General features: G+C 36.5%; 1 protein-coding gene across 1 annotated transcript in view; it reads left to right on the top strand.

Moving 5' to 3' along the window:
- The first annotated feature begins 2,399 nt into the window (after positions 1 to 2,399).
- The window catches only part of cfap299 (cilia and flagella associated protein 299), a 51,070-nt gene continuing 28,357 nt past the window's right edge, over positions 2,400 to 25,112 (top strand). The window contains exons 1-3 of the mRNA XM_027138373.2: positions 2,400 to 2,556; positions 5,404 to 5,528; positions 21,572 to 21,662. Coding sequence (XP_026994174.1) covers positions 2,446 to 2,556; positions 5,404 to 5,528; positions 21,572 to 21,662 — 327 coding nt within the window. The 5' untranslated portion in view covers positions 2,400 to 2,445. The remainder of the gene's footprint in view (positions 2,557 to 5,403; positions 5,529 to 21,571; positions 21,663 to 25,112) is intronic.

Raw genomic sequence — 25,112 nt, 5'->3', positions numbered from 1 at the left:
ACTAACTCTCAGTGCCTATCCTGATGCCAGGAAGGGTATCCATTGTAAAACCTGTGCCAAATCAAATATATTATTATTATTCATAATTTTAGATAATTATTTTTTATATTATATTATTTATTAGTCTTACATTTTTGTTGATTAAAAAATGAATGATAGAGTAATACAGCAGTGACGTGGCTGTTGAAAAACATTGTAGGTTTGATTCTCAGCTCACGTGCACCCTGAGTGTACAGCTCTATTCAGGGCTTAAAAATACATGAAAACACATAAGGTTAGATGAACGAGAACTAATTGTGTTAATATTGCTCATTTCAACCAAATAGAAAGAAGCTTTCTATTTTTTTTTTATTTTTTTTTGTAGCTTGTATTGCACAAAGTTAACACAGGATTCTTTAAGGGCTCATTGGATTATTTAACAAGCTATAGCTTCATATCAGTTTCATCTGCAACTAAGTGTATTTGATGGAACATCGTGTAATGTTTTAAACAACATGACCCATGAAGAATGTTCCTGATGTAAGATTAACAATTAACAATGAGCAAACTGATGCATTTTGACGTCTCAGATGATTAGACAAAATGTCATTAGTGTCAATTTCCACCGGTCTTATATAATCGCACATTCTAATGGATATAAAGGATGAGCTGTTGGTTTTCCAGAAAAGATGGCCAGAAAAGAAGTGAAACTGCAGACATCTGGTTGAGTCTGATGTGAAGCTAAAGCTTGGGGTGTTGTTGGATTGTCAGGCATGACAATGATCCAAAACATTCCTCCCAACATGCACAAAAATGGCTCTGAATTAAGCAATATCCATTTTAGTTACTTGAATAAAACTATATATTAATAAAAACAATTTAAAAGCATATTAATAAAAGTATCCTGTACTTTTCTCATAATGACTGTCACAGAAAACATTTAGCAAAAATGATCCAGGATTAAGAAAGCATTTATTTCCATTATGAAAGATATTTATGGACACATATTAATGGATTATTGACGTTGAATGTGGCTTTGATATTTTGTACTGTGTGCGCTGGTACTAGCATCTCCCTATGGATCCTATGTACAATGACACTAAGAATCTTTCCATCAACCAGGAGATGCTGCTACAACAAGGCAAATCCCATCCAATTTCAGATTGTCTACTGTGGCCAAAGTGTGGCGTGGAATTTAAAAATGTTCTCTGGATGAACAGATTTAGTTTCCTTCTGTATCAGGCTAAAAAGGGATCCGATTTCATCCAACAACATTTGTACCAAGCTCCATGGAGGACTGCTCAGTATCAGGTCAGTATAAACATCTGAGTATTGTTACTAACAATCAATCAATTTATAGCTTTCATTTGATCACTTGATAAATAATAATAATCCACCAAATAACTTGGCATGTATAAATGGCTCAGTAACATAACAGTAACCTTTTCCTGAACAGTGCTTAGACTGTGAAATCCTCTGAGCAAATTTCAAAACTTTGAGTCTGAGATATAACCAAAACCATTTAAAGCAGAATTTATGCCTGTTCTTCCTCTGTCTTATCTATAGCACAACTATAAATGCAATTTATTTATCTTTTTATTAATTTATTTTGTCTATTTGTGTTTACATATATGTATTATTTATTTATTTTTATTCCCATGTTGTCTCTGTGTATTGGAAGCTTATGGCACTTAATTCCTTGTCAATAAAGCTCCTTCTGATTCTGATTACTTTTAAAAACTTACAGCTTGCAAACACTAGATGGCGCAAGTGACTAACAAAAAGAGCCTAGGTACTTGGTACTGGTGTTAAAATGTGTTGTAGCATAGTTCAGCATAAATGTATACCTTATTTACGTCATTCACAATTCTCAGTATACCACTGAGGAAGAACATATGAGCACCTTCTACATTCCTAACATATGCACATAACACATGTCTGCTTAGAGGCCTGACCCATAAAAATGTCCACTGAGTTTTTATTTGTATTTTCAACCCCAAGATTTATAATAAGAAACAGTGACTTGACTGGATGTCATAAAAATAAAGTGGTAAGAAAAGCTAAAGCTACAATCACAAAGAGACTTTTAATGTTTACTATTTTTACCTTAAGATCCATTGACTCATTCAGATTCTTACATACTTTTAACCATCAAGCCATAGATTATGTGTATATATAGGTTATATAGCCATAGGTTTATATATATATATATATATATATATATATATATATATATATATATATATATATATATATATATATATATATATATATAGTTTTCAGATTGGTGTTAAACCTACATAATTGATGGATATATTTTTTTCTTTCTCCATTAGTTCTAAGTTGGATTGCCTTTTAATACAAGGCTAATTGTTGCTCACGTGCTGCTCTAGCGCTTAGAGGAGTCAATTCGGTCACGTGGCCCCGTTGCTATGGAGATCGATCACCAATCCTTTCTCAAACAAAATGGCGAAAAAAGGAACTAAGACGGATTTAGACGGAGTTATAAACGAATTTCTTACTTACGATGAGTATTTAGACTCTAAGATAACGACGTTAGACCATTATTACCTCGAGGTAAGTTTAAACTTCCCATCTTTGTTAAATTTCTTTAATTAGTTTAACAGGTTTTAGTTCATTTTGCTTTTTCTCCTACGCCATTAAGCTAATTTTCAATGCCAATGTGGCGTTCTTGTTATTCAAAAATGTTACTTGTTATACTTATAGAAATAGTACTTTGTTCTCCTGGCTGTTAAATGTAGTTACAGTTGGCTGAAATTTAATTGGACTACAGCGGTTATTAATTGAGCAGCGCATTACCCTGAAGTAACACTAGATGGCGCCACGAACGTGCTAAAGCCTAAACTGGCACGTAAACAAAAGGAAATGTAGCATATGACCATATATGGTGTCTAATGGTGTCCATTATATGATGTTAATTTCACTTATGTGTTAAATACTGTATATGGTATATCAAATATAGCCACATACAGGCTTAAATACAGAAATAAGCATTTATGGCTGTATATGAAAAATGTATGGTGATTATGTATAATATAAAAATACATTCAGGCTCTAACTGACCAGTTTGATCCCAGTTTACACCTTTATTGTGGTATATTTTTATTCCATATCTTGAATATACATTCAATATAAGATGTGAAATAAACATGAGCTTATCAGCTAGCGGTACATCAAGATATTGTACTTAAGTGTTGCTGAATGTAAATATGAAAAATATTCATTTAATAAATATAAAATAATGTAATAAAAAAAAGAACATGTTATATGTGTATACAAATAAATACACAGATTTAATCATTTTAATAGAACAAACAATTAAAACAAACCTGTTTACAAATATTCAGGATTGCATTGAAACTATCAGTTAATCCTGGGTTTAGTTTTCTTGTAATCTGAGACTAACTCTAATCCTGTTAATCTGTTAGTTTGAATACATATTTTATTTTAAACAGAGGATTCGGCTTACTTAGGTCTGCGCCGGTTTACAAAATAGTACAACGATGGAATTCCTTGAAGTTTGGATGCTGTTTTCACTCTAAAGCGAAGAGAACAATGCATTTGTAGTGACCGAGCCTAAGCATAATATTTTTGCTATTTACTTCTTCAGACTGGCAAATAAACCATGGCAGGTCATCAGAATTAATTACAGGTCAAGCTTTTAATCAGAGGTTAATGTAAAATCCTCTAAGAAATCCTTTAATTGTTTAATCTAACCCTTAATTACCGATTCACCCTAAACTAAAGTTCTTTATTCACTGATGACTTGATTCAGACATCCTTAACGTTAGTTTACTGCATGACTGTAGACTTGTATACTGTAATGCATAATCTAGTAATACCATAACATTTGTGATCTCAGTTAACATCTTTCCCTTGCTCTCTCGTCGTATCTACTTCATCCAAAATGAATCAGTGACTGCAGTCAACCTAAGCGAGTATCAGATTTTGGGTCTTTTTAAAGAACTTGAAGGTTGTGGGTACTTCTTCTGCCTGGTATGAATCCTGAGATTGTTCTGCCTGGGCCCCCCAAGGACCCAAGTCAGATTTCCAAATAACATTTTTCCGTCTGACTGCTTGCTTACTTGGGATTTGTTAATGTGGTGCTCAGGAGATGAAGTTTATAAATAATTCAAACATTAGGTGGAGGAATTGTCCGCAATAGTGAACTCATTATGTGTTTTGTTAACTATGATTACCCCAAAGGGACGGTTTCAGACACATGTTAGAGATCATTTTTCATTGACCAGGCCTCATTTTGGGTTACAAAAATGTGCGTTCTAAACTATATGGTTTGCCAGATTTTCAAAAGTGGCTTTCTTGCTGTCATTCCAAAATATGTGACTAATGTTCAATTAGTCTTTATTGAGTTAATTAGCCTTTGGTCAGTTTGTTATCTGATTGTTCAGAAGATGTTTTATAATCATCTGTAGCAGTAGATCAGACAGTAGTTCAGGGCACAAGGGAACTCAGAAGTTTACCACACAATATACAGCTAAAGCGTGTTAAAAACATGTTGCTATTTGAAAAAGAAAAGCTTTGTTAATATGAAGCTTTCTCTGAGGAGATATTTATGGAAGTGGTGTCCAGCATCAACACTGTAACAATCAGTAGGTTTTGCAACATCTTTCTCTGTTGATTTTCCTCTAAAAGCACAGGTCAAAATCACAGATCTGATATGCAGTAATGTTATGTGCTGAACACAGCTTGGGAATGATTATTCAAAGCCGAATGGCAGCTTTTGCATTATAGGATTAATATATGTTAACTTTTGAGGGCATGAAAGCTATCACCTGCCTGTTCCTGCGAATCTGCATCTTGTCACCATATTTTCTAATTATAATCATAAATTCTAATTCTAATTAGAATCCCTGCCACCTTCCTTTCCGCTAACCACATGGCCTGCTGCACTCACTAGTTTATGGTTCCTTCGGATTTTTTAAATGATCACAGAAGACTAAATGGACAGAAGAAGTCACAAACTGTACCACCTCAAAATGCTTGAAACAATTTTGCTGTCTTTAAGTTCAAATGAACAGTTTCCACTTTTTCCCACATCGCTGCTGTTTCCTAACCAGTCAGGCTTTGCCAACTCATTTCCCCATGGCCACATAAAAGCAGCCCTTTTGTTTGAAGGCTCAAGGAATCTTCCTCAGTCATGTGGCTATTGCATGGTCCATGCTGAGCCAACTCACTGACATGTGGCAGAAATCCTTGATCCAGAAAGCCATGGTGCATCTTAAGGAAGGCATATTAGCATCAAAACACACCAAACTACTTATACTGTGAAGTTTCTACTGCATTTACTTAACGTGGATTGACTTGATCACTATTATTCAATGGGTTTTAAGCACCCCTCCTGGCCTGTGAAAAACTCACCAGATCTGACTATTGCTCTTTCAGGATGAGAAGTTGGCTCGCCAGGTGGTGGAGCAGGGCCTCAGGGGCGAGGTCTGGAAGAGAGAGGAATTTGAGAGCAGGAAAGCAGCTGCTCAGGCCTCCAGGCTCTCCAAAAGGAGCGAGCAGAAGTAAGTTAATGTGTGCTGACTGCAGCAATGGATGATCTTCACACCAGTGTGTGACCTCGAGAGTGCATGTTTGCCAATGTGTTTTCCAGTAAGTTCACAAGTAACATGTTTATTCTACATTTCAGGACAATGGGCTGTGTAAGAGCATAATGTCACTAAAGTGTGTATACATTTGCTATAATTTTGGATATTGAGAGTAACATTAAGCTGGAAGTGTGGTAAAGGACCTGTCCGCTGCTGGTAGGAAAGGAAAAGAAACATGAAATTAATACATTCTGCAGCCCTGTTTGGATAAATTTGGGTCATGGAACAGAACATTTTACTATCAGCTGGAAAAAATTGAGAAATATAAAGAGGGTTTACATTAGTTTCTGTTGTACTATTTGAAGGCATTTGGCCAAAAAATGTCACCGGATGAGTCTCATGTGTGATATTCTAGGACTGTGTTGCCTGGACTGGGATAAGAGTAAAAGCAGTGCTTTCTGTGTGTTTGTGGGAGTTTTGAGATGCCGTAAACTTGGACTCGCACTCTGCGATGATTGCATAGTTGGTGTGGTCGGTCTTCAGGAAACATTTTTGGAGCACTATATTTGTGTTTTCTCTGGCTGCTTGTGGCCAGCTCCCCTGCCTAAACCACCTGTAGACGTGTCTCTTTGGTATTCAGCCCTACTTAAAACATGGTTAGACATTCTTGGTTTCAGCTTAAGTAAAGTAATACATCAAAATCAAAATGCTGATTAAAAAAAAATTCAGTCCCTGAAAAAAAAGTGAAAAGCAGAGGAAAAGTTACCAAAAAGCTCCTTCATAGTCTAAATCATGTGAACTTGGAAGACACCTTAAAGTCTCAAAATCTCTTAAAATTGTTGCTGTGGCTCTGTCTTTAGCCCAACATCATCTTTTTTAGGTTTGCAACAGGAAGGTTTGCATCTAAGCATGGCAATTGTTATAAGGCTATTTTGAGCTTTGGCTATTTTGAATCTTTTATCTGTGGAGTTCACCAGTACCTCTGAGACCATATTGTTATGCTGTTAAGACTAATGGAATGCACCTTCTAATTAGAGATTTGGAACTGCACTGTCACATGTGGTCATCAACTGCCCTGTGTTCCATTAAAAAGGGTGGTGCAGTGGCCTAAGTGTATTGGCTCTGTATTTATGTAAGTGCTAATAGTTTTAAAAGTGCTAATTGTGGCAGAATAATGATTTACAGCTCTGCTATGACATTTATGCAAACATCATGTTCAACACGATATGTTGCATAACATTCAGTCTTAATATTATCTGACACAGTGAGCAGCGTATCTTTTTTTTGCCAGACACACCAGAATTAAGCTGTGCATAAGCAGGTTTTATGAGTCGTTTTCATCACATTCGGCTTTTCCAAGAGCTGCTGTTTTCACGAGCACTTTCTTTCGCCCTTTGCGTAAGACTTGCTCGTCTCTATAGCTCTCCCCATTCTTTTCCTTCCCCTTTCTCTCTTTCTTTTCTGCAAGTCCTCACATTCTCAGAGAGCTTTAGTGCCTGCAGGTGTATAAATAGAGCTGTTTTCAATTAGTATAAGCTTTGCCCATAGCGTGCATCTGATCAATGAATGCCCTTGCACCTGTGGTAATAAAATACTAAGGGAAGAGGGAGATTGTGCAGTGAATGCTAATCAGATGTTGCCCTTTTGTTACCCTGCTAAAGGCTAGTATATAACATGCTTCATTTGACAGCTTTCCGTGGAGGTATCTTGCCAGCAAAGTGTGAGACGAACAAACGAAGGGATTTTGCTTTGAGAGGACTTGTGTGAAACTCAAACCTCCGCCCAATGAAGAATACGTGAATGAAAGAGGTGCCTGAATGAATGATGGCTGTTTGGGTGAATAGAGGTTCTGCATTTAGTTATGACTGCATTGAATCAAGGACAACAGTAAACTTAAGGTTTTCCTTTGTGTGATTAAACGGAGGCCAGGGACTGTTTGAATGACTCAGCCTCCTCTTGCCAGGTCTCTCTTTTTTCTCTCTTTTTCTCTGTCTTTCTGTGGTTTTCAGTGACAAATATAAATGAACCAAATCATTTTCACAAACCAGATTTGAAGTGTTAGAATTGGACGCTATGTCTACAGTATTTGTCTCTAAGAGCACACAGTCAAAAACTCACTGTGCATATAGTGATTCACAAACTGTTTAGATTAACACACAGTATCTAGACTATCAACTCAGAGCCCACTCATCACGTTTACAATTCACAGTATCTTCACAAATCTACAACTGCTAGCTGTGGATCAAAAAAACTTCAGGGTCACACAGGTCTCAAAGTGCCAAGCAGAGGCCTGGTGGTTTAACGCTGTACTGATATAAGGTACTGGCATGAGCCCCAAAACCCGCAACTTGGCCAGTGCCCAGCAGTAAATGTCAGCAGATGTCATGACCTTACGCGCCCGTAACGGGCACTCTTTTCCCTGCAGCAAGCTACCACAGTCATGCTCTTTGTCCATTGTTTTGCTCCTTCCAAAAAGGCCTCCACAAAATTCTAGTCTTTCTACCTCAATGGCCGGAGGAGCCATCCTTCCTTGGCCAAGTAAAACTGTGCAGCGAACGTACACTGTACACATGCACCACGAGTGTTAATCCTTAGTCTGCATAGGCTGAAATTGGACCCTGTGTTTTCAAGCCATAGACAAGCAGGCTTATACGAAGATGCCATGGTGTTCAGTGGTTCCTGGCATCAGAGGTTAGATCAACAGGAGGCATTTCTATGTTTTGACTAAAATGGAACAATGCTAAAATTATTTACTGTAGCTTCACTTTTAGCACAAATTTAACAAAGGTTTCTGAAAAATTGAAATACCATCCCATGTCAGATGGTTCTCATGGCACCGCTCTGTTCACAGCACTTGCCATGATGTGAAACATTTACAGGAGTTTTGTATCTTTTTTTTATCCATTATATTATTTATATTGCCAATAAATTATATTAAACATGTATAGTTTTAGAATATTTTTTACAGTTAAATGTTATACATAACAATAGTTACATAAACATAAACAAGAGTGTTTTAGTCAGCATTATAACACTATTATGGAGCCCACCTGGTTTCTTATGAGAAGGGTGAAGATGTAAAACTGCCACCAGTTTTGACTATATACTGTGTGTTCTTTCAGAGTAGAACAATGGAACAGCTTTTGCGAAAATGAACTGTGTGTGTTGGATAATAGTCTTTTCCCACCTTTCATTGCTGAATGTTCCTGTTGAATGGAACTGTATTTAAATCAGCTGAACAAATATCTGTATTCACTGGGTTTAAATGCCAGCTCTCTCGTTCAGCTTGTTAGCGTTGAAAAGAACTCAAAAATTGGCAAAAGCCGCTTCCTTGATAGATTTGTAATGCATCAAGGCAATCTGGAACAAATGTTCTTTTTAAAATTGTGTATACGCATGTGTCTTGAATGCGGTTGATAGCTGTGAACGTGCTATGAGCTGTTTCGAATGAAACTTGGCGGTGCAGAAATTAGCTCGGCACATGTGTGGCTCAAACCAGAGACCTGAAGGATAACAAGTTCATTTTTGTGTGATGGAGCTCTTGTCACGAAACTACCATACAGCTTGTAATTGTATGATAAAGACCATGGGAGGGCATGTCAGCAAAGCTAACGTTGTAATCTACGATTTACAATTTGGTAAAGGAAATAAGAATGTACTGAGCTTTCTTTAGCACATTTACATTTAGAGCACTTGTCAGTTTTGGATGTTGGCAATGGACACATAGTTATTACTTTCGTAGTGCAACACCAAATAGAATGTACTTATAAATATACTATACAACTACTCCTATACAGTAATTGTGTGTCTGTACCACATAACTTAATAAACTGGCTATAGATCATTTCTGTGCTTCAACTTGACACTCTAGTGAATTAACTTTTAAAATCTGATTGTCTTTAAAAAAAAGACAATAAAGACCTTCAGGGTGCTTTATTTAAGAAGACCCTATTTATGAGGCTCTTTTGAATTACAAGCTCGATGACGAGGACCTTAGTTAGCTTTGTCCTGGAATCATCTGGCTCTGTGTGCTTGTGATCGTTTTCACACCACATGTAACAACTGTGTGGTCAAGACTTAGAGATGGTTCCATTTAGACTGCTTTTTTAACTGATTAATCTTCATTGAGTCAATATCAGCTTCAAGAATAAGGGACGTAATCAGTGCTTACTCAAAGCGAATAAGTTATAGGAAGAACACCAAACCAATTCAAACAAGATTCGAAGGAAGGCGGGCTGAATTTCTGTTATGGCCATGATGAAGCCATGTGTTTGCTTTTCTGCTTTTAACCATTTCCTCCCCGCATGCCGTTTGTCATGTAAGCAGCATTTTTCGAGCAGGTCCAAGTTGGCGGTGCAGTGCAGTGCTTTTTCCACCCACTCACTCTGGACCTCTTAGTAAACCATTTTTATTAGGAACTGTTACAGTGGTTAGTGACCACGCAGAGGCAGGCAACGTATTCATCTTTATCCTTTACATTACACTCCAAGGCCTATGATGTTTGATGACTCATAAACCGGCCTCCAGTATTCAAGAGCAGAGGTGGAAGTGTTTTTTACATTATATAGCTGCACGGCACAGACAATAGACAGTACTGTCATCATCGGCTTTGTAGTTGGAAAACCCCCCCCCCCCCCCATCTTTTCCAAATGGTGGATGTATATGATGGATTCTGCAGCAAACTCTAACTCTTATGTTAAATGATTTCTCATGTAACACTTCCAAAAGAGGAGGACCACCTTTAAGTTTCCGTTGTGGTTCCATGGGATATTGGTGGTGAAAAAGCATTGATGATCAAAATGACTGAAAATGATAGAATTAACTGTTTCTGTTAATAAGTCGTTTAAAAAAAGTGTTTGCTTTGTATTTTAATCACTTTAATGTTAGAACAACTTAAGCAGTCATGTGTAGTGTTTTAAATATTTCACTATTGCCAGATCTTGTTAATATTTTAAGAATCAGAATCAGGTACTGTAGGGTCTACATGTAAAGGAATTTGTCTCGGTGTGTTGGTGCATAGTAAGAAAAGAAGCATAAACATAAGAAAGATAAGAAAACATGTTTAAGAAACAAATTTTATTTTAAAAAAATGATAATAATAGTGTAAACACAATAACAATGTGTGTAAACATAAAGATTTACAAAAAAGCAAGCAATTGGATGTACACAAGAATTAGAAATGTTCTTTTCTTTTGCTTATTTGTTTAACTTTATTTCTGACTTCAGGGAAATGAGCCATAAAAAAAGTGTTGCATTATGGGGTGATTCAGAAACCAGGGGCATAAAACTAATGAACTTAATTTAGCATTGCGTTTCATTTTTGACTCCATTAAATTTAATGTTCAGTTTACAGCTTAGCATCGGGTGTCCCAAAGACACCGATCATCCTTTTTCATCTCTTTTAGTTTATGGCATAATAATTGCCTTTTTGTGTCCTTTAACTGAAAAGGATGGAAAAGTTGGTGTGCTATTTGTTGATTCTTTGAGTGTGTGTATGTATGTATATGTGTGTGTGTGTGTTTGTGTGTGTGTGTGTGTGTGTGTGTGTGTGTGTGTGTGTGTGTGTGTGTGTGTGTGTGTGTGTGTGTGTGTGTAGGAAAGGCCAGGAACCAATCTATGGAAGCAAAACTACATCTTCATAAACTACGACTTCATTTTGTGTTTACTATTTACAACATATGCGATACATTTTCACCCTTATGCTTTGCACATTTTCTCAGCTGTCATGTTTGCTCAACATATTCCCATTGGTTCCTGACTTCTTTGGACATGCTGTTTAATGCACAAACATGAAAAAAAAAGTGTACAAACCTGCAAATACAGATGAAGTGCTTCATAGTCTCATGGTCAAACTAGTTATTCAGATGACTAGGATTCATGGTGCTTTTAAGTTACAGTGTGGTAAATGGCCACCAAGCTAGAGTATGATTAGAAGCTCTTACAAGCTGATGAGGCTAAACCCACAAAGCCAACATGTGCAAAGCAGATTAATGTAATAACCCATGCTTGTGTGTAATGGAGGAATACAGTTCCTGAACTTGGGCTATAGCTGAAGTCATGTTTAGGTCTTTAATAGTATGTTATTATAGGGCTGGAAAAGAATCAATCATAATTAAGTATGGAAGATTCATTAAGGAAACACACTTAAATGGATAGGCAAGTTCATACTTCCTGTCTGAAAGTATTCAATCATCTGACATAAATTAAGTTAAGAGTGAGACCTTATATAATTCTCTTTGCTCGTTGGATTGCTTATGGAGTGGAACGTAGTCAGATTTCTGTCCTAGACTCATTTAATTTGAAAAGGAAAAAGTTTCATAAATTTAAGATGTTGAAATGGGGTACAAATTATCCAGCTTGGAAAAAAGAAATTAACAAAGGATTAGCTGACGCCTATGTTAATAACATTAAAGCAACCCTTTGGCTCCATGTTTTTAAATGCAAATCAGTAGGTCCAGAGAAAAAAACACAGATTATGTTATCACTTATCTCTCGTGTCTAAATGTGTGACAGCTGTGGGACTCATTTTCGGGGCACCTTCTAACACATACATGAAGAGTTAGTAATGAGGGTAGAACAGGGAGTACAGCATGTGTAATTGATACATTTGGCTCAATTTAATCAGAGGTGACAGAGGATTTCCAAAAAAAGAGAGTTAAGTAAATTGTCATGCTGTGTGGAATTTCCCTTGACGTTCAACAGACCAAAATAATATTTTCCATAAGATTCTTTTCACCCAAGTACCCTCAGGAAAAATATTCAAAGTACTGTAAGTGCTGATTTTTTAGAAATCACTGTATTATTTAAAGTTGCCATCTGCCTAGCTATTGAGCTCAATTTTATTCTCCCGAACTGTAACAAAAGGTTTTCACACGTCTGTCCCTCCCTGAAATACCCCAGACTTCTTCATGGAATTTGAACTTTTCTTTTAGGATCATCCAGCCGAGTCATTTGTTTGTAAATTGTGGATGAAGCTGGGTTTTATGATGGATGTCAAACATTTTCCAACAAAGGGATTCTGAAAACATTTAATCCATAACGACTGAAATGATCCGCTGTAACACATTTCAAGGTGGAACAGAAAATGACAGCAACGTTTAATGATAATTAGGATTCGGTTAGTATCAAATTTGTTAGACGTAGGTGATAGAATAGCAGAGAGTTAGTCCTCAGGGCAGTGCGATGTATTGGATTTCTTTTATTATATTCCAGGCATTAAACACTGCCTCTCCTCTCAGCTGTACAAACAGATAGTAAATCTGAGCTTGAGCACAGCTCAGAGATAAATCATTATTGAACATGTTGGATAGTACAAAGTTAGGGGAGCGCCACAGGAAACACCTTTTGTCGTGCACTTGATAAAATTGTGCTTATTTTCTGGGTTTCAGTCTCTCAGGTCCTTAACAGTTCTTGGTTATGGTTGCCTTGTGATTTATTAGTTTTAAAGACTTTTTTTTTTTTTTTTTTTTTTAGTGTACTAGTGTTGTAGGAGAACATTGATTTGACCACTCTCAAATCATTTGCAGTTGCCATAACGTTCGAGGAAAAATGTCCACGTGGAAGAAAGGTTAAATGTAAAATACAGTTTAAACATCTGCTTGAGGTAGGAGGATTTATGAGGAACTTTGGCCTTCTCATGCTAGTGGTCATCTGTCCAAAGCAAGCAGCTCTCTCCAAATCCTGTTTATCCTGTGCTTTCATGCAAGAGTGAGCGAGAGAGAGAGAGAGAGAGAGAGAGAGAGAGAGAGAGAGAGAGAGAGAGAGAGAGAGAGAGAGAGAGAGAGAGAGAGGAAGTAGACGGCAAGGATCTGAGCATCATCCAACTCAACACACAAAATAATACATTTGTAACTAAACATACTTTACAATGTCTCATGAATGCATTTGAGAAGAGAGTGAAGAGCTACAGTACAGCCACAGTCATCACCAAACTGCTCATGCTCTCCGTTCTTTTTGTTTGTTTGTTTGTTTGTTTTTTATCAGGAAGACAAATGTCTCCTATATCACTTCCACGTATTAATCGTTAACATTTTTGTAGAATGTTTGCAGATTTCGGCTCTTGCCTTCTCTTTACTTTTATGAACTGTTAGACTAGATTGTGACAAATTGAGCCGTCCAGCTAAAGTGTTTTTGATGCATTTGCCAGTATGCAGCTGAATGGAACATATTAGAGATGCCAAAGCATTTGCTGAATAAATTGTTTGAAAGATTATTACAGGAGGTAAAGGGTCCCATGAATCTGTCTTGTCCGTAAGCATCCCCTCACACTAATGTGTTGTTTATACCGCTGTAAACACATTCAGAGATAGTTCATAGATACTCTGGCTCCAGTGACAAGCCGTTTACCCCCAGCAGAGACTTGTATTACTTTGTGGTGGGTCCATTATTAGGACAAAGTCTTATTTCTATCAGGATTTATTTTAAGGTCACCAGAGTATTTACAGTAATGAAAAGTCTAAGAATTCCACATTGCAAGCATGAAAGTCATGAAAACATTTAACGTTTGCCCTCATGATCACTCAGTCCTGTTTAATTGATTAATCTAAATTTAATTGGTATACTAATTACAAAATCGCATATATCCAGTTGCTTATATGTCATTATTTTGATAATAATAATAATAATAATAATAATAAGAAGAAGAAGAAGAAGAAGAAGAAGAAAGCTATAGCCAGTAATGTCTTTATTTTTGTAAAGCACTTTGTATATATATTTTCTAATATATGAATATATATGTAAACATGTAATGGAATTGTTGTTAATTCAGCTCTAGCTGCCATGTAGATTTTTTTAAATTAAACAATGAGAGGTATTATTTATTTATGGGAACAAAGCAACTCTACGTATGTGTATTATTCAGTTCAGTGTGTTTAACTACTTTATGTGGTATGTTTAGGCAGGTGAGGACACAGTATTCACACTTGCAAATTAAAACAGCTTGATTGAGGTGGTGTTGGGCCAATTTCAGGCTTCAAAATTTGTCACTGGATCGACCCAATTGCAGAAAGTGAACCAAATATACTATGTATTGTGGGATGCAGTAGGAATTTTATTGACATGTAAGCTGATTAAGATTAATGCCCAACTCCCCATTCAAAGAGGATTGTCAGTTTTGCTCTTTTGGAATCCAGATGTCTGTGCTATTATTGGGATTTTGCTTTTGAAGCTGCTGAATCTTTGTCATTTTGACATTTTAGTATGTTGTATCCAGTTTGCGACACAACCTTGAATACTCATTTCATCTAGACATAATGACTTGCCATTTTCAGCCCTCTAATTAGTCCACATTAATGAAATATTTCAATCTTCACATTTATCCCATAGAGGAATTCAAATTCACAAATCACAAAGTTATTTCCTGTTGCTTTTTAATTTAAGAAACCTAAGATAAATCAGGGTCTATGTAAATGTGTAAATCGGTATGTGATCATTTGATCACTATCTGCTACCACTGTGTAATAACTAAGGCTTAATACCCACAAATGAGCCTTAATGAAGGGTAGTTCATTTTGAAAAGGAAATAGATGATATTTATGTGTTGCATAGAAGGATATTTTATGCTCTCATAGCGTGATTTTCAGTGTTTCTCTTGCTACTGGATGGGGGTAACCCCATTTACGCACCTCCTCAGCACCTGTGTTTACATTGGGGCCTCGGCCTCCATGACCTAGCAACTCACACTGAAGATGAAGTGGGTTCCCAGTCTTCAAATATGTGCTGCCCCTGCACTTTCACCACTACGCGTCCTCTAAGACTTCCATTATGAGCATTGGCCAGAGAAGGGTATAAATTACATTCCTCCCTCAAATTTAAGTTTATTTTAACATGCAAGGGGGTAAGAAAGAGGAGAGCCTGTGCAATATTACTACAGTGTATAGGAACGGAGCAAGAATTTTATGATTGATTTTACAGTTTACTGGCTGATATAATAAATCCCTGTGAAGGTGTAACACTTAATTCTGCTCTAAATTATTAGTCCACAGGCAGGCAAAAAAAGAAGAGGGAACTGGAAAATCAAAAACAAGGAAATACCAGGAGAATAGGAAACACAGGAAACCAACGAGATTTGGCTCAAGACACAGTAACACAAACAGACACAAACAAATGAGTATGCATCAGACTAAGAAGACATAATGTTAACTGTTAATGAAAAAATACAACCTCTCGTTTGTCCCAATGGGCCATTTTTTCTCAATATACCCTGTTATCAGTGCAATAGTATGATGTTTAAAAGGGATCATAGATTTAAGACGAACACTGCCCAATTCGCACCGATCTTTTATCTTTAGATAATGTCTAAAGTTTAAATCCTTTTATTTGAGGCTGGTGTTGGATAGATGTAAGAGTTTAGCTGTTTTATATACTGCATGTTTAGATTGTATTCCAGCTAAACAAGAATGGTCTGACATCTCTGTAAATACATACTTGTGCATGTTTATGGGTTGGCTGTTTCATTCATCTAAAAAAGAAGAGTATGTGCTTCTCTGTCCAGTCTAGTTCTATTTAGCCTTTAATATATTCATAAATTATATCTACTTTTATTTTTTTACATTTCATTTTCTAATATAAATGTGGCCAACATCTGTCCAGAATATTTTGTGCATGACTGTAGCAAAAAAGTTACATTATACAAAAATAGTACATCCGAGACATCTCACTCTTGTGTGCGAAAACAAAGCATTTTCCTCACAACAATTTTGGAATTCAAAACATCTGGAACACCAACTGTTTGAGCTAAGGACTTTTGACAGGACCAATATATTTCATGACAGGGGTTGGATACTGATATTAAAGTGTAACACACACTATTGGATTTGGTTTACAGCTGGAACCTTTCACTTTGCAGGAATGAAAAGCATCTATTCATTCAGAATTACAGTGACATTTGTCGTGTGAGGCCTTATGGTTTCTCTCGCTTTATGTCATTTACATTCTTTGGGCTGTTCACTACTCCAATAATGTACATTTTAAGGCTTATCTTCATTATTGTGATAATTACACACGAGAGTTAAGCATAAAGCATAAAAGACCATCTGAAATCCATTAGGAGCAAGAATTTCTTTTATTGCACTTAACTGTGATTAATTACTTCCTTGATGTATCCCTACTTTAAAAAGTGACTGTGTGCACAGGTTCAAGCATTCAAGAGGCACTGCTAAAAGATCATCTAAGAATTTAAATAGTGTGATTTTAGCACTTTTTTTTAGAACAAGGACAGATACCCAAGACATGCACATACTGTACACACCTTGTAATCTCAGTTTGACATCATGCAGCTGAGTGGCATGTCTTAAATCCAAAACACCCTGAAATTGGATGTAAATAACAAGGCCCATGGTGTGCATCAACACCATATTTCAAGGCCACTTAGGCTTGTCCTCTAAGGACCATTTATCATAGCCCTATTAAAATAGTGATGGATTCAGATGCTCTGAGACCACATGACCATGCAGCAGAGTCCAAGACAAACTATTTCCCCCAGACCTGTACTCCTAGGAGTCCTTCCATTCACTATATAAAGCTATATAAAAATACATATGTTTGCCTATATTTTTATTATTCAATAAAATCACATACTTTGCAGTTTCCTTGCTCAGTTCTCAAAAGGTTCTCATACAAAACCGTTCATGTTAATGGATGGAATCATAATCAGTTATCTCTATCTCCATCTTCACCACACATAGCTGCCAGAAAGTAACAAGCTTTAAAGGTATGCCGGATATGAGGAGCAGTGTTGTCGGATTTTGTTGGACTGTAATAATGTTTTCTCAGAAGCTTCCCTCCCACCCGTTGAATACGTTTGCGGCATCTGGAAAGCGAATAAATGTGTACTTTCCAATTTGCTATGTAAAATTGTAATTAAGGCACATCTGTTTGCCCCTTGCCCAGAAATTCAAACACTGCACAAATGTGAAATTATTTAGTTTCATCACAAGCAAGAATAATCTACTTCTCTATGGCTATATAGCTTTAGGAAATATAACAACTCAAGTGAAATGTGGAATGTAGTGGCTTTTTCCATGTAATTCTTATGTTGCCGTTGAGATTACTTTTGTTATTCCAGTTATAAACAGCTGTTTATTCTACAACTGAAACCTTACAATCCCGTTACAAATCGCTGACACTGGAGACTCCTTCCAAGGTCACTGAACATCTCCTCACAGAAACCGTCGCAATATCAACAACTACACACATTTTTATTCTGTTTATATGGAAGGTCAACCATAAAGGTACAGTACTGGTGTAATTTGTTACTATAGAAAAATGGCAATGTGTTATAACAGCTGCCTACTACGTATGTAAATTACAGCAGGCAGGACTGCTGTTATAGAAAATTCATCAACACAACCTGACTATTCAGAAAAGAGAATTTAGAGGTGTTAAAATTTTTATTTTTTTTAAAAGGATTAGGAATGTCCATGTGCTTTTTAATGACCACATGATTTAAGTACATGATGTAACTAACTCAACAGAGCCATCACTGATGATATGTCACATTGGCATGAACACAAATCTAACTAGCTAATAAGTCTTTTTCCTGTCATTTTGTTTACCTCACAGCTCTCTAATTGATTGATAAAACCCCCAAAACCTTTTGGCAATTTTCTGATATCATCTAGCTAATAATATGTCTTGTGGAGTAGGGAGCTAGAGGGTTGATATTAATTAATATGATGTTTCTGATCTATCAGTGTAAATTGTTCCAGTGTTCCATTGTTAAACATTGTTTTGGTCTGGAAATGCCTTGCACAGCTGCATCAGGGGTGTCCAACTAATCACTCTCATAAAACCTTTGTATAGCCCTCTATAATTAGGCAGGATTAGGGCTGTGTCCACGAAACACCAGCCCAATGTGATTCCTAAGGATATGCAGTACTTTATTACCCAACGTAGTTAGAAAACGTTAACCTTTTACTGGCCCAAAATATAAGCTTAGTTTCAAATGCTTAGTGAACTTTTAAAAGTTTGCTTTGAAAAGTTATTATTACAAGGGTGGAGCTTTAATATAGAACTGCTGTTAGTGAATTAAAAGTAATGGATATCATTTGGAGGTATAATTTCCCCATAACTACACCAATCTTATTCTGACCACGATCACTATCAACCTATTCTCGATTTTGATAGTTTTTCCTCAATACTGTTAAACAGAGAAACAAATTAATCACTGTTCTAAGTATTTTCCAGGCAGGTTTGCAATCAATACAAGATCTTCCTGCCATATATCATGTAAGGAATTTGAAATCATAAGCAATCATATGGACTGGGTATGCTATATAATTAAATCAAGATAAGCTGTTGTGTCAAAACGCTGCATTGTAAGTGTTAACATTTAGGAGAAAAATACTTGTTACTCTGAAGATTTTGTTCTTATTAGCAAAAGCTCATGATAGATAGTCAATATAATGTAAATGTATATACAAGAATATGGTTCATTTTTATTACACAGTATTGTTGGTATAGCAACAGTGGACATTACAGACAGTACTGTTGAATGTTGATTTGGTAAAGAGCAGATGATTCATTTTCTATAACAGCATGACTCAGACAGTAGTACCAACTGAAAGGTTAATATTAATGCACTATGCTATCATCTGCTGTAACAAGTAACTTACAGTACACAGGGTGGATTTTTCTGTAAGGCAATGTATAGTGTTTATGGAAAGAGTCTCCAGGGTCAGCAATTTGTAACATTGACACAGGTGTGATTTCACAGTAACACGACAAACCACATATTCAAGAGAATTATATTGGCTGGTAATGGAAATAGCCCACTGTTTATAGCTGCAATGATACGAGTGAAAACATGAACTTCATTTGATGCCCTATTAAATGGAAATATAAAGAAATAAAAAGTATGACATTTAGCAATAAAGATCGATTGTTGCCAAATGGAGTAATATAAGACAAAATGTTTTAAAATGTGGTGTTACAGGACCATTATCAGTTTTGGTTTGATAAATGAACTGAACTTTGTGTCAGCTGATCCCTGTGATTATTTACCTACAGCACATCCCTAGAATTGTTTTCCTTACTCGATTGCGGGTATGATCATTTACATACCTCAGCATAGATATTGTTGACATGATTCAAATATTTACAACAAAAATATATTATAAAAATATGATATGTAAATATATTAGATGTGTATGTGAATCAGTTAGTCAGTCATTTTGAGTCTAACTTTGGTGTTTCTGTCTAGTAAGGTGTTTGGTCTTGCTAATTTTACAGTACTTGGCATCCAGCTGCAGATTAGGTCGTTCAAACTGCCAAGTAGGATGATGAGCAAAACAAATGGCATGTGTGTGTTACATTTACTTAGAGCTGCACCAACACACACACACACACACACACACACACACACACACACACACACACACACACACACACACACACACACTTTTTTTTCTTCATCCAGAATAAACAGAAGAGGCTCCAATCACATCATGGTCTGCTAAATCCTTTCTGAGTAACGAGGCATGTTTGCAAAAGGTCTCTTACCTGTCTGTCTCTGACCTGAATTGGGCAACAAGTGATGACTTAAACTTAAGAGTGTTTAGAGGTCCATTAGGAATATTAGATCTTCTGACCTGTGCAGGTGTATAGCTTTTGACTTCATGGTTATGTATAGGTCAAAGCCATTATGTCTTTATTCCTGTTCAGGAGAAAACAGCTAATGTGAAAAACAGACCAATTAAAGTGACCTGTTCTGCCAGTATACCATATATCACTGTGAGTTTGGGGAGGAGATTGTCTTCCACCATCATAACTGAGCTTCTTAGAAGAGTGTTAAATTAACCATTGAAGATGAATGTCAAACTGTATATGCTTTGCTTAATGTCCATAAAGATAATTTAAAATAAATCTTAATTACTTTTCAGAATATTAGTGTAATAATTAAATACAAGTTATAAAGGTTTCTGTAAAACTTGCTGTAAATCTTGTGTGTGTACTGTATGTGTGTGAGGGAGAGAGAAAGAGAGAGAGAGGAGAGAGAGAGAGAGAGAGAGAGAGAGAGAGAGAGAGAGAGAGAGAGAGAGAGAGAGAGAGAGAGAGAGATGACCTGGGTCAATTGCAGTAAACAGAGAATGCAGTGTAATATAATCTGTACTGTATATGTTCACCAGGTAAGGATCGGTCACGCTGTACCCAAGCTACCCTTTTCACCTCTCCGTGCACCTCACAGAACAGTGCGTAAACCAGAGCAAGTTCTCAAATACCTGTTTACTGGCAAGCAGATGATTCTGCAGACATAATGCAGACACTATGAAAGCTGAGCAAAGTGAAGGTTGGAGGAATGACAAGGCGCTATTGCTGGTACTGCACTGTGAAAGGTGCAAGATGAGTGCAAGTGTTTTGTCAGGTGCCACAGATCCTGCAGCATGCCAAACCTTTGCTTCCATGGCAGGGAATCCAATCATGCTGAAAAGCAACATTCAACATGAGATAGAGGTGAAACGCAGGAGAGAAAGTAAATTCATGCAATAGCATTTCCCACTGTGATTAATTACCTCTAAAATCCTGTTATTGGACCAAAATCACTCGCTGGGACTGCGCACATTTTGCAATTCATAAATCACTTCTTGTTTTGTGGGTTACTCGGTTTTGATTTAATGCCATTTGGCTGCATTTATTTTTTCCGTTCCATGTTGAAGTACTTAGGGGTTTAATGTATTTTAAAAAATGAGACTCTTCGTGCGGCAGGTTCAGGCCATGCATCTATGTAAATTTTCACTTCAGCACCGTCTAGTTCTTTCTTTTAATTTTTTTTGTGTTAATGTGCCTTGCTACATCCTGCTGTCTTAGTGAAAGCAGCAAGTTAGTTTACTATTCGATCAGCTTTTGTTACCTCAGAAACAGGTGATTAGATGTGATGACTGCTATAAGAAATGAATTTTTATAAAAAAAAGCACACAGCGTTTGTGTGTGTTTAATTAAAGAAAACTGCCGAGAGAACATTTTAGGCATTAAAGACCTTTTAAAAGGAACATTTCAAATGCTTTCTTTGTTGACTTTTCCAGGACCCTGGCAAGTGCAGGAAAAGAACTCAAAGACAACTTCCTGAGAGCCCTGGCCGAGCGTGAAGAGGCCAACCGCAGTGGGAAAAATAATGTGAGTACATTATTACAGCACTGTGTTCACTACCTAAAGGGGATTCCCCCTGAAAATATTTAGCCAATTCCATCAGGACAAGAACATAATCTACACTATGTTAAGCAGGGGAAGGCACATACACACACACACAAACACACACACACAAACACACACACACACACACACACACACACACACACACACACACACACACACACACACACACACACACACACACACACACACACACACACACACACACACACACACACATTTTTCAATCCCACATCACACCATTATCCATAGCAGTTAAGTTTACACGCACAATTAAAAACTATCTTACACAAAGATCAGAGAAAAGCCTTTTAGTCTGATTGTATGGTGGAGATAAATTTCTGTTTGCAAATTTGCCACATCATTCAGTTTAATTACAGTAAACAGAAGCTCGAATTTTATGTGATGGGAAGGTTTATTTTCTCATGACTTCTTGGTCAATGGTTGTTGTCAGAATTTTTAATCAAATTATAAATATTGAAATTATCGTTTTTTTTACTGCTGCAAAAGTAGTATAATATTTTAATAACATTTTAATAATTTTTGGTTAAATTGCTTCAGTGCCTTAATAATCTGGCCAGTTGCACAGCCAGAAATATATATTAATAATATTAAAACAAGAAGAGGCAAGAAGAACAGAATTCAACAATAAGCCCAAAGTGAAAGTCGTCGACACTTCATATTGGTACCATGTGGTACATTCTAGTATAGTATATATATATAGTATTCTTGTACAGTAGTACAACATAATGCAACATGAAAATTACATGTTGAATTACATATGGCAGAATATATTCCTTATCATTCACCATATTCATAATCTCTAAATCAAGATTTTCCCAATGATTAAATAAATTAATGCTAATTTCAGTAATTCATTTACATTTACAGCAGAAAATGAGATCACTGGTACTTAGGGTGCCATCAACCTATAACTCTGTTCAGGGTTATACATGCAAAATAATAATAATAATTTCTTCAACTGAAAACCTGCTGTCCCAAAAAAATTTTTTAAATTAATTTATTATTTTAGGTTTTTTTTGTTTATTTATTTATTTGTTTATTTGTTTGTTTGTTTATTTGTTTGTTTGTTTATGGGGGTAAGACCTCTTGCTTTACTGTCAAGTTCTCTCAGTCTTTTTTCTTAAACTAATTGTGGTTTTCAGTAAATACAAATTAATCAATATGCATAATTTAAAACTATATATATATGTGTGTGTGTGTGTGTGTGTGTGTGTGTATGTGGTGTGGTAGTTTGTCACAGGTTCAGGATTAAAATGACCTGTCTGTTGCTTTGACCTTTTACACAGGGTTACATGTTTATCATCACTGCTTGTCACATGCATCAACTAGTGACAATATTACATGTTTCTAATGAAACAAGAGCCGTGCACCACAAGGGAAATGAATAAACGACGACCCGGAGACAGGCATACATATCCCCACAATTTGTTCGGGTCTTATATGACCCTTTTGCATTTGCAATTATAAGATCACAAGAGGTGCAGCAGGCAAGTGTAGACAGAGTCCCTGACCAGATTTTTCCCCCAAAATGTTGATTCTGTAAACAATACTACACCACCACTTCAATTTTAACATTATAAGCTGGTGTTACCGAGGCTGGTATAAAAGACTTAGTTACAGCTTGTTCATTTACGCAAATATTCAAAGAAACCTCTGTAACACTGTAAAAAAAAAAAAAAAGCTGGTAATTCACAAGCTGTGAATCAAGCACTGTCTGGTATAGCGCTTCCTGTGTTTAGAACTGAGGAGAAGAAAAACATCAGAACAAAACACCGTTGTGTATTTCCAACAATATTATGCCAGCATGACCCCCTGACCCCTTTTTGCATTTTGTTCTCCGACTAAAGTGCTTCCTCTGATAAAATATGGCATTTGGAAAAATGTTTATTTTTTTCTTAGCCCCCTTACATCCAACCCTATTTAAAATCAAGCCAACATTTGAGAACGTAGTAACATTCCCTAAAAAATTCATGCAAAATTATATACACTCATATGCAAAGGTTCTAAATCATCTGATATGCATTCATGTTATAGACTGTTATTTTTTATAAAATTGCATTATTTAACATATATTCGTAAATAGGTGTCACGTGTGTCATTTTTCTCATTTCCTACACACCTATGCAGATATACTGGCGCCAGCAGGCTTTAAATAATGTAAATTGAGCAGATCAGTCAAACATGCTTATAGAAGAAAGCCTGAATTATCCCCACTGCTCTCATTTTCTGTGTTGGTGTTCTTCCTCAACATCCTACCTTGGCATAATGTAAGGATTGTACCTCCTTTAGACCGGATAAAAATAGTGCTCTCTGAATCACATTACAAAAAAGAATCACATTACAAAAAAAAAGGTTAATCTTTGATGAAGCAGAATATTAAGACCACCCACTTGTGTAAACTATACTGTAAAGAAGTCTATCTGAGCCCTCAGGATTGCCTGATCAAACATGTTCTCTCAGCACATAGCGCAGTCCTGTTCACTATCACTAACACACTGTGTGAATGATTAACCATTTTCTGACTGATGTAATGTGATTTTCCATGTGTGAGAACAGGAGTGTAACATTTGGTATAGGCTGCTATGTCATTAAAAACAATCTACTCACACAAATCTCTTTGGAAGACCACACAGCTTTAATACACGTACTTTCTTTTATGTCTCCTCTCATTTGGATCACAGCCCATCTATTTTTCAATAGACCTGAGTCAGATAAATGACTTGTTAATAATCTGTGACAGCTTTAAAAATAGTAATAAAACTATTTATTTGTCTAACCTACAGGCAAGACCTGAAACACTGATCCCATCAAACAAAATTAAACAATAGAAGCTACAAAAATGCTAGTGTCATTACGTGTCTTTGCCAGCATCCTTCAGAAAAGGGTGTGTTGGAAGGAGCGACCCGACCCTTCCAAGCCTTTTTTTTTTTTATGTTATCTGTGCCATCAGCTGAGCTCATAAAGCCTTGAGCTCGGACGCATTGTGCTTCTCCTCCCCCGGCCCTGTTGCGAAAGTCGCACCGCTGCCAAAAGTCACACACAAACAAAAGGTGCACCTGGGCAGCTTTGGCATTATTTACTCTGGGTAAGAAGTTAAGTTTATCAAATCCAGGTCACACCTGTGCTAAGGTGCCTCAGGGGCTCCTTTGTTTGGGAGGTACGCATTTGAAACCGAAGGTGTTCTAACCCCCACCTCACCCTTCACCGCACACCACCCTCCTATTTGTTTTTTTCTCTGTGTTTAGCAAGTGATATGATGATGTCAAAAAGGATGCCCTGTTTGTATTCTGCCAGCAAAATTTGAAGGAACAGCTCTAGCATGGTTTCGGGATTCATACAAGTTACCTGAAGGTCAGATTAGGATGACGGTATTGCTTGTAGTTTCTTTTA

Source organism: Tachysurus fulvidraco, chromosome 9 (genome assembly GCF_022655615.1).
Source record: "Tachysurus fulvidraco isolate hzauxx_2018 chromosome 9, HZAU_PFXX_2.0, whole genome shotgun sequence".
Taxonomy (NCBI): Eukaryota; Metazoa; Chordata; class Actinopteri; order Siluriformes; family Bagridae; genus Tachysurus; species Tachysurus fulvidraco.
The sequence above is the reverse complement of the archived record's forward strand: the minus strand, read 5'-3'. Positions and strand labels throughout refer to the sequence as shown.